At 39.3% G+C, this 10289-nt stretch overlaps 2 protein-coding genes across 3 annotated transcripts; one reads left to right on the forward strand and one right to left on the reverse strand.

Moving 5' to 3' along the window:
* Positions 1–83: 83 nt before the first annotated feature.
* On the reverse strand, positions 84–5631 carry LOC133990435 (sentrin-specific protease 5-like). 2 transcript variants are annotated; one of them, XM_062428749.1, is made up of 10 exons: positions 5478–5631; positions 2922–4066; positions 2708–2813; positions 2463–2610; positions 2301–2348; positions 1566–1643; positions 1257–1394; positions 1069–1152; positions 883–933; positions 84–772 (listed from the first exon to the last, which is right to left on the reverse strand). In XM_062428749.1, the coding sequence occupies exons 2-10, from the start codon at positions 3688–3690 to the stop codon at positions 656–658; spliced, it is 1539 nt and encodes a 512-aa protein (XP_062284733.1). In that variant the 5' UTR covers positions 3691–4066; positions 5478–5631; the 3' UTR covers positions 84–655. The 2 variants fall into 2 exon arrangements, with proteins under 2 accessions (XP_062284733.1, XP_062284734.1); XM_062428750.1 differs by having other exon boundaries at positions 2922–4069.
* Positions 5632–7397: 1766 nt separating this feature from the next.
* On the forward strand, positions 7398–10060 carry ahsg2 (alpha-2-HS-glycoprotein 2). Its single transcript, XM_062428751.1, has 7 exons — positions 7398–7679; positions 8140–8247; positions 8404–8485; positions 8617–8771; positions 8867–8962; positions 9191–9262; positions 9380–10060. Exons 1-7 carry the CDS (start codon positions 7482–7484, stop codon positions 9800–9802), a joined length of 1134 nt encoding a protein of 377 aa, XP_062284735.1. The 5' UTR covers positions 7398–7481; the 3' UTR covers positions 9803–10060.
* Positions 10061–10289: the final 229 nt, after the last annotated feature.

Here is a 10289-nt window from a genome sequence, read left to right on the forward strand (position 1 = left end):
ATGATAACTTGATGATGGCAGTTCTGGATGCAGTGCATACCTGACTTGTAAAATGAAAACATATAATAAAAGTTGTTGCAAACAGTCTGCTTTTATTTAAACCTTTTTATACATACTTCTATGAAGCTCTGATTCCAGTTCAATAACTTAACTTACTTCACAAACAAAATACAGACAGCTTTTTTTACGTCATCTGGTGCTAAAACTAAAACGAGAACACAGGGCGACAATGCACTTCAGACTTCAAAAATGTGCAAATAGGGTGTACAAATATCGTTACAGAAAATAAGTTACACCTTAACACAGAAATAAATCATGAAAGATTAGCAGTCCATTCAATAAGGCTCTGTTGGTGCACCGCTTCCTTCAGGAGAGGGTTAAACTGTAACATGAACAGTAAGATTTTTCTCTTAAGTAACATGCCTGTTTAAGCACAGATAATATAAATACAGTGATCCTGTTAATATTAGGATTTAGCATTAACAGTGCACCTGCTAAAACACTGACTGGGATCGTCCATATGCACTCAGTGCTGAACGACTGCTACAGAACAGTAATGGAGCCTTAAACAGACAAGTGTAGAAGGATGATTTCACACCCTAATCAGCAGCAGCACATATTATCAGCAATACTTTACATGTAACTGCAACCCTGTTCATCCCTGCTCGTGGAGCTTACAATCACAGAGCTCTTTGTAGATCCTCTTACGAATCTTTGGTATGTCTTTCTGTGAAAACTGGAGAGGTTGTGCCAGGGCAAGACATCTGGAATACTGAGAGAGAGCAGAAGAGAGAGATGATGTAATATCTGAACGGATGAAACAAATCAGACACAGTAACAATTGGAGTTGAGTGTATTAAGATGGAAAAATAATTCCGGTACCTCTAGGACAAAAACTCCACAGTCATTTTCATTAGTCTGTAGTGGGAATTTCTGCGAAGAACAGCAGGGGGAGACAAGACATCATATCAGTGAGTATGTCTGGTGAAACTGAGCAGCAAGTGACGCTTTTAGCCCTGATATCCTCTGATATGTCCTCTCTTTTGCTGTAACATCAATGAAACATACCTCATCGAACGACACCGCCCAACCATTTTCAAATGCTGTTTGCCGCTTCTCTTTTGCTTCTGTCATCAAGTATTTCAAGATGTTCTGTTGTGAGAAAACCATAAAGCCACTTAAAACAACTTCAGGAGAAGCTAATTAAATGGTTATCATGGATATTGGACTGAAAATACACAGAATTTCTTTATTACCCTTGCAACTTTCTGGAGTGAAACCCCTTGAGAGTCGTACAGGCAGATCTTCTTTTTGACCATGTCAGCAGTCACCAGACACCAGTGGACCTCCAGGTGGATGGGCACTAAAAGCAGACTCTTGGAAAACAAATCAACCTGCAGAAGAAGAATAGATCGGGTTAAATCCACTTACACTCACAGAATTATCTCTCAACTTCTAAAATCAATCTCATCTTTGAGAAAACTGGTCATGTGGAATGTTAAAGTTATCTATTCTTTCTCTTTTCTTCCACTTCTACACATGTTGAAAACCATCTTGGACCTTACCTGCTTTGTCCATCTTTTAACGCCATCGTATCCTTTGGTCATGAGCTGCCGGTGGAAGAAGCTGTTGAGAAAATGGACCTGGAAGTGATAAAAAAGCGGGGATAAAAAAATCAAACTACAATTATCAAACAACAGGCCTGCGTCAGATTATAAAAGTCAAACATGTTTGGTACGCATAGACCAAGGCCAGCACTATCTTGATGTTCTTCAAGTATTGTCTAGAAAAAAACTCAAGGGGATAATTGAGCTAACAGGATCACATTGATTGTGAGACAATTTAGATCACAGAAAAGGAAGACAATGAATAGTTCAATATTTTATGGGGAAACTGCTTGTCATGTGCATGATGACAAGTCTTCTGGAGGTTCCTGCACCCAAAAAAAAAAAATCCCACACATAAACCTGCATCAAACCACAAACTCTCAAGTTTACACTTCACTTTTTTAATAATCTGTTTATTAGTGAGCTTTAGAGGTGCTGGTAGCTGTTTCTCCCTATTTTCAGTCTTAATGCTAAGCTAACTATCAATTTCTAGTAGCTTCATATTTACCATATAGGCATAAGAGTGGTATCAATCTTCTCAACTAAACAACACAGTGAAAATATGTCAAACTTTGCCTTTAATTAGTGCCAATATTTAAAAAACCCTGGCACTATAAACTCAACCCATCTGGTGTTCCAGGTATAACTAGAAAAGAAAGAGCAGTTTGTCATTGACATAGCATTTAAGATTACCTTATGATGGGCAGATTGCATTATCAATTCTCCATACATGTTGATGACCTTCAACAGAAACAAGAAATGTACATACCAATTATACTCTGCATAAACATTCATCACATTCATCTTTCCAGTCAGAAATCTGCATGACAAACTATTAGACTGTTAGATGGTAACCTGGTCGTTGAGCCAGTTCTGATCCGCCAGTGTCGACAAATCGTCCAGTGTCAGAGTGTGTTTGTTGTAGACCACTTGGAAGGAGGGGATAGGTTTCTGAACCATGGCAGTTTGGTATTTTGTCACCTCGGACAGGGCGAGATTTTTCCTGCACGGGTGGAGAATATAAGATGATCCAGGAATAAAATTAAGACTTTTGACCTGTTACTGATGCCTTAACTTGGACATGAGGGCTAAACATTTACCTGTCATTGAAATCAGTGTTAAACTTCCTCTTCAGGTGTGTCAACACGTCACTCTGCTGTAGAGGGATGAAACTTCCGTATATTCTGTAGAAGTCATCGAGAAATTCTAGAGGGATTGAAAACAATTTATTCTCAAATAACCGTAAAAAAACTGAAATGTAAACCAAGAGATAAGAGGAAAACAAGAGTGTGTTAAGAAAAAATAAAGATATACCATGGATATCCTTTGTCAGTGCTTTAAGGCTGGCATCAGTCAGAGGGGACACTGTCTTTTTGCTGGGGATTTTCTCATCAGGATCTCTGTTTGTAGCCTGGTCCTGAGAGATGGCAGAGTGTTGTCCTGCTGGGCCATTAACCTCAAGCCTTTCGGCTGCTATCACTGTTATTGGTTTCTTAAAATTAGTAATTACCCCGCGTGCATCACTGTCTGTGCACAGCAGGGGTTTGACAGTGTTAAAAAGTTCTGCTGTGTCACTAAACTGTACACAGGTTTCTGTTCTTTGTGACGGCACCACTGCTGTTAGTGTGGTTTGACTGATGCCACCTGCTGCAACATCTGTGTTGGCGGCGATACGCGTTTCTGACAGAGCGACAGATTCACATGGTTTCGGGGAGCAATTCTGTCTTTCAAGGGCTGAATCTTCAGTATCGCATCCCAGAGGTGGTACAAGAGCAGATGTTCTGACTTGTGGATGTTGTAGGTTTGGTGTATTGTACGTTGGAAGTTTCCTTTTATTTTTCCGTGATTGTGTCTTTAAATTGAGGCAGGACTTTGAGCTCATGCCGCTCGCTTGTTTCTTTCCTCTTACTATCCTAAATCTGCATTTCTCCCTCCACTTTCTCCACATCCAAAGTTGCAATTTGCAATACAAGCGTCTCTTAGCTCGCCTGGAGAGGTGAGAAACTCCCTTGACTGAAGACTTGAATGCCTTCCTTCTTTTTAGGCATTTTTCTTTGCTCCGGTGGCTCTGTGTTCTGTGCATTTTTGGAGAAAATTAACCATTGGTTTGAGTGAATGATGGAGGATCACAAGAGAGCATGAGTATTCTTTTTGAGTATCCTTTCAGCTGCTGGAACAGCAAGTCTGAGTCAGACAGCTTGCATACTACTGTGCTGAATCTGGATTTGTTTGTGTCTCCTTTGTAAAAGAGGGATTCTCAATTTGAAAGCCATGGTCCACAGTCTCGGACTCAGGTTGAACTTTCTGTTGACCGGTCCGCAGCTACACACTGCTCCAGCGCAGACCTTGAGTGGAAAAGGTGAATACTAGCGTTGGATTTTCATACCCCAACTAGTTGTGTTTGTGTGTTTTTCTGCTCCTGATGTTTGTCCCAACAGAGTCATGCACCGTCTGAACATCTGCTGCAAAAAAAAACCAAATGCAACATCACACACAAGGCTGAAGGAGAGTAATATACTCACATCACGTAGGTGCAAGGCTATTAGAAAGCAACATCAATGAACAAAGTAACACTTGCATGCCGTCAAATTTTAATCAGGAAAACGCTTCGATTCTACTCGGATCACCCATTGTAAAAACAGAAAAACACACTTATATTTATACATCCTTTCCCACCAACAGGCTGACAAGCTCTTTGATGACAGGTGTGGTTAATCATTCAACCCGCCCAGGGTGCAGCGATTAACAATTCAATAGAGTGCATTAAAAAAGAGCAGGAATACTAACACCGTACCTCAAAAAAACAATACTATAAAAATATCATAAAACTCAAAAAACATTACATCAGATTCAACATCACATATGTTCAAAAAAGTAACATTAAGAAAACTGATACAAACTCTCTTTGGAGCAGGAGAGTATTCACATTGCCTCCTCTTCTCCACGTAAACACAGTGCTCCCACACATATTCGCACTTAAAATGTAACTTTTACAAAGTTTGCCCAATAAAAATATGATGTCCCCCCAACCTTCACAATTTATAAGATTTTCAGCTTTAATTATTCTGTGTGAACGTGATGCCCAGATACTTGAGTGTTACTTTAGTTTCAATTCAGGGGAAAATATTGTAACCTTTCTCAGCTACCTACTAATTGTGTGACAGCAGTAGATACACGTTACTTTACAGATTTTGGCAGACAAAACCTATGGTCAGCATCTAACATTTTAAGCATGGTTTCAGATTAAACTATACATATATTATGCAACTAAAATCAGATCTCCTTGGATCAGCAGCAATGTGGAAAGGATGAAAACATGCTAACACATCAGTAAAGATGATATAATATGATGTACAATCACATAACATTGACAGGGGGCATTCTGCTGCATAGTACGCCCTTTTGATAGATCAAGCATATTTTGCAGATGTTTTGAATGCTTTACTTTAGCAATGTTTTATTGCTGCTTTTGATTATCCAAATACTTTTTCCACTGAGTTACATCACAGCAACTTGGGTGTACAGCTGTAGCTACATAACAAATGTGACACAGATGCATAAGTACTGCTGTAGTAAAATTAAACAGCTATAAGAGGTAGAGCATTTTCTAAAGCTGCCAAGGCTTTGCAGAGCAGTTGAGTCTGGGCTTCCACACATGTCACAGTAGGTTATGTTAACAAGCTGCTGGACTAAATGGGAGATATAATTAAGATATGAGACCACTGATAGGTAACAGTCTTGTTCAGTTGTATTCTTCTCGACACGTGTTTCCAAGCAGAGAGCCTTGCTAAAGCAGCTAGCGAGGCTGCTTAAACAACTGTGGGTAACAAATGGTGAGCAGCTAGCCAAAAAATTAACACTTTGTCTTACCGTGACTGCCTCGACTGACGCACTGAAACCTCGGCACGGTACGAGCTCTTGTTTGATAATGGTCAGATAATGAACCAATAAAGATTTTTTTCTAGGTGTGTTCAGCTGTGTGACCCTCTGTACATGCAGCGCGTCTAGCATCATGTATACAAGCCAAACATGCACGTTGGGAGTCGCGTGTGGATGGTGTCACTCGCGCGTCGACCAATGACACTATAGTCCCAAAAAGGACACAAAAAAAGGTCCAATGGTCATTTTTTATGATAGGTATTTTAATTCTCAATGGACAAAAATGTTGGCCTTTTAATCCAACTTTTATCATTTTTGGTCAATTCCATATATATAAAATAAAATAGATAGAAAAAAGGGGGGGGGGTTATTTCTCATCTATATGAAGCTATGTTAGCTACAATTCAAGCTGAAAAACAGAAAAAGCAACATACACTATTTGAAATTAGTTAGTTACTTAATTATTAATCTGTGCCCCTTTATGTATCTATTTGTTCATTCATTCATTCATTCCTACTACTTTTTTTTTTTTTTTTTTTTTTTTTTTACATAAAACAACTCTTACACATTCTCTTTACTGATTTTTTTTTTGTCATAACTGAGCATCCTGGCACTTTGTTTCCCTTTTTGTACCTTAAACTTGTTTAAATGTTTCTGTTGTTTGAGTTTGACTGTTGTCAAGGAAGTTGAGAAAATAAATAAATAAAATGGACAAAATGAATGTTTTCTTTCTTTTTCTTTTTTTAACACCTAATAAACCAAAGAGCTGTTATATTGGATTGCATTAAGTTGCACAGGTGTACCTAATGAAGCGGCCATTGACACCCTGTAACTGAGAATTAAACAATATCATTAATTCTGGTGCTGTCTCAAAAATCATATTTTCACTGCCATTATGGACAGCAGCTACATTCATTCAATCCAAAGACCAACACAAACATAACCAAATTAACTATATTAAATTCTATGTGTTACTTTCAGATGTATCAAATGTATTCCTTTCCATATTCCTCTTCTAAATTCTAGCTTGCTTCTTTATGATAACATTGTCTCATATGGCCATCCACATTTAACTGTTACCAAACTACACAACACGTCACCAGCACATGTAACACTACCTGTGATTAAAATCAGTGTTAAACATCCGATTCCAGTGTTTCAATATGTCACGCAATCTAAATGTGCTTTTTAAAACACTGACTGGCAACAATGTGAGCTCAAATAGCTGTGGAAATAAATAAAACAATAAAACTATAAATGTATTTTATCTGTTCTTTTGCTGAAATCAGGTTGGTGCTGAATTGGAGGTGCAACTGGACTTTTCAACGTCATTCTTTGATCAGTATCTCTCTTTGTGGCCAGGCCCTGACCTGAGGCGACACCAATATATTTTGCAGATCCACTGCAGAGCAAATATAGGGGGAGGTTCACTGAATCACTCTGTCCTTAACTATGCTCCAAAGTTGGCAAACATCCTTTTTGCTTAAGTGTCATTAAGCAAATCACTGATTTCCTGTTGACAGTGGTGCCCTGCTCTGTGCTGACCTTTCACTCTGAACTCTGTGGGAAAGATAGCTAGTTACCCAATGTTTGAACATGGAGCCCTTTACATATTTTGTATGATACCTAAATTCAAGAAACATTCATGTCAGACATGGGCACAGCTATCAAATGCAAATCACAGGTAGAGGAGCTGTTTCTAGCTTCATTGGTCTTGCTACATCTCACAGTGAACCCCTGCTGTTTTAAACTGGGGACCATTCATCCCATGCCAGACTTTGTCAGCTTTCATTTGTTTTGGCAGAAATCCTAAAACAGGGTACGACTCACATGTGACGCAGGAGTCACGAGGGATGATCACAGTGTTTAACTTGGCTGTTTTCCTGTTTAAAGTACAAGATATATACCCCACAGGGCTACATGTGTTCTACCGCTCCATCTTAGCCATATCTGCTCGACTACTCTTATTCTTCTTGTGTGTATATCTCTTACAGAATGAAACCCCTGGGAATCACCGTGGTTCTGGGACTAGTGGTGGGGGCATTGGCTCAGCTCACTGTGCCACAGCCTCACTGTGACTCCCCTGAAGTAGAGGAGGCTGCTCTGGTGGCTCAGGATTACCTCAATGCCCAGCACACTCATGGCTACAAGTATGCATTGAACAGGATCGAGGACATCAAGATCTACCCTAATGTGAGTCAGCAAGTGTAGAGATTGTGTAGTGACAGGCAAAAACACTTATACAGATTATTATTGTTTTTCAACTTTGAGGTGGGAACATAAGATGCAGAATATAGCAAAAGTAGTGTATCAAATGTATTTCCTCTTTAACACTGGATAATAGGGTCACATAATTTGACAGAAGAAATGTGATGTGTATGTGTGACTGTGTATTAAGATGACGCAGACATAAAACTGAATAAAAAGGTATGAATAAATGTAGTAAAATGCCGCAGCAGTTAAGACATAGTCCATCTAAAATTTCAACTACACTCTATTTTCCAGTGTCATTAGAAACCAAGTATGCATGTTCAGTCAGGCAAATATGAAACCAGTCATACAATATAGGTATATGCAATGTACAGCGGACTTCTGCCAAATATATGTCTAGATTTTTTTTTAAATGATAATAATGTTTTGTCTCACTTCTTAGCCTGATGGAGACACATATGTCATGGACATCGACCTGCTGGAGACAGACTGTCATGTGCTGGACCCCACACCTGTTGCCAACTGCTCAGTCAGGCCCAAAGTATTCACGGTGAGACTGCATGCCACTAGTGCACAGAAGCTCTTATACTACAAGACTTCAACCGAATGTAAAAAACATAACAAGTTTAAGATATGAAATAAAATGACTGAAAAATACTACAAAGTACTTCTATGCTATTTGGGCTAATTCCTTGTCTCAAATCAGGCTGTGGAAGGAGAATGTGATGTTGTGCTGAAGAAGGTTGGAGGAGTTCTGACTGTCACAGCATTCAAGTGCAAAACAGAGGGTAAAACATAAAGATCATACTCTTAACTATGTGAACACAGACACACAAACACACACACACTAGAATATGCCCCACAAATGTAATCCTCAACTCAAAAACCTACACTTTTTTCCCTCTTAAATGACATATAGAATCAACAGAGGACCTGTGCCTTGGCTGTCCTGCCCTCCTTCCCCTTAATGACACCACTGCACTGGACTTTGTCCAAGCCTCTCTGGCAACCTTCAACAACATAACAGCTAATGAAACATACACTCTTCTTGAGGTTGGACGGATGTCAACACAGGTGGGCTTAAGCATAATCTGTTAAAAAAACATAAATGCACCCGCACCTTTTTCTGTGCCTGTCAGTACATTATTGTTCTCAATACCCTGTTTCAGATTGTGTCTGGTGGGCCAATCTATCTGGCAGAATATGTTGTCATTGAAGCTGATTGCACTGATGATGTCTGTGTTCCCCTGAATGATACCATGGCTGTAAGTACACTAAGCTTTCCACAAGAAAAACACACTTTTAAAAGAATGAGTTTTTGAAAAAGTAGTTGTTTGAATAATTAATTATATACATTATAACCATGCTTGCAAGCTTATCCAATGGAAAAAGGGAAATGGTCAATCTGGCCACCAAATTCCCTTTACAACAGTTCAAAATTGACAAAACCTTGGAAATAATCATTTATCCTCCATTTTTATTTTCTCTACTAGGTACGTGGTATTTGCATTGCTAGAGGCCTGAGCATTGCTCATAATGTTGACTGCAAGATGTTTTCCACTCTGGTATAATATAAAGACTTGTCCAAATATTTTCTGATGACCAGCAATGATTTACTTGGCTTTACTATACTATATTTGTATAGATTTTTTGTAAGCCTCTGTTGATGCATTCATTTTTAGATGCCTGTTGTTGATGCCAACAGTACTGCAGGTCCTGCCTTGCCACCAACCATCCATGTACATGAAGGCAACCTGTCTCGCAAGCATGGCCTAAAGCACCACAAACTGACTGCCCTCCATGACCCTCAACTGGTCGGCCTTCTGTCTGCAGAGTCAGCAGAGTCATCTGAAGTGGTACCTGTGGCCCCTGCAGTGGTTGGTGCTGCTGCAACTGCTGCTGTACCTACTACAGCTGTACCAGCTGCAAGTGCAGAACCTGCTGCAGATTCTGACAGTGCCTCAGATGGTTCAACCAGTGCAGAGGTCCCTGTTGTTGTGGTGAAGAGAGATGTACCTATAACACCCTCCCCTGTGGTTGCCCAAACAGACTCCAACTCCAATGGTGTTGTGAAAATGTGCCCAGGAAGGATCAGACACTTCTAAGAGTTCAGGTCCTTCCTACGGCACACAGACACTATACTGACCTCTTTCAGAAACACTGGCGCTAGTGTAACTAGTAACTGTATTTCATAAAAGAATGTCTTGTGGTAGGTAGATATAACACCAATATAGCTGCCTACATAGGAATAGTCTGTCAACTGAAATAGAAATTGCCAAGTCAGAGATTATGTATTACAGAACACAACTGTTGAAACCTCTAAAGTGAATAAAGGTTTGCATTTAATGCTACTTAATATCTCATTTAAAGTTTGTGTTTCATTTATAGTGTCATGGATTACATGGATTTTTTTTTAAATGTGTGATACTAATACTCTTAACACTTAATGAAAACACTAGTACCAAAATACATTTAATCATTCACACATCTTTAGGAATGATTGCAAAACTGTTTGCTGATTGTATTGACTCATGCCAATGACACTCCTGTGAACCCATTGGCATTCCCACTAAACAAAAAAATAATCTGAAA

This window comes from Scomber scombrus, chromosome 11, assembly GCF_963691925.1.
Source record: "Scomber scombrus chromosome 11, fScoSco1.1, whole genome shotgun sequence".
Classification (NCBI taxonomy): Eukaryota; Metazoa; Chordata; class Actinopteri; order Scombriformes; family Scombridae; genus Scomber; species Scomber scombrus.

What these genes read in the sequence shown, in the direction of transcription:
- LOC133990435 (XM_062428749.1), bottom strand. Translation starts at nt 3,690, where the DNA reads ATGCACAGAACACAGAGCCACCGGAGCAAAGAAAAATGCCTAAAAAGA. An exon ending in ACTGACAAAGGATATCCATG is followed by an intron (nt 2,814 to 2,921) that starts GTATATCTTTAT and finishes CAATCCCTCTAG; the next exon opens with AATTTCTCGATGACTTCTAC. An exon ending in GGGCGGTGTCGTTCGATGAG is followed by an intron (nt 934 to 1,068) that starts GTATGTTTCATT and finishes TGTTCTTCGCAG; the next exon opens with AAATTCCCACTACAGACTAA.
- ahsg2 (XM_062428751.1), top strand. Translation starts at nt 7,482, where the DNA reads ATGAAACCCCTGGGAATCACCGTGGTTCTGGGACTAGTGGTGGGGGCA. An exon ending in ACATCAAGATCTACCCTAAT is followed by an intron (nt 7,680 to 8,139) that starts GTGAGTCAGCAA and finishes CTCACTTCTTAG; the next exon opens with CCTGATGGAGACACATATGT. An exon ending in GCAAGATGTTTTCCACTCTG is followed by an intron (nt 9,263 to 9,379) that starts GTATAATATAAA and finishes ATTCATTTTTAG; the next exon opens with ATGCCTGTTGTTGATGCCAA.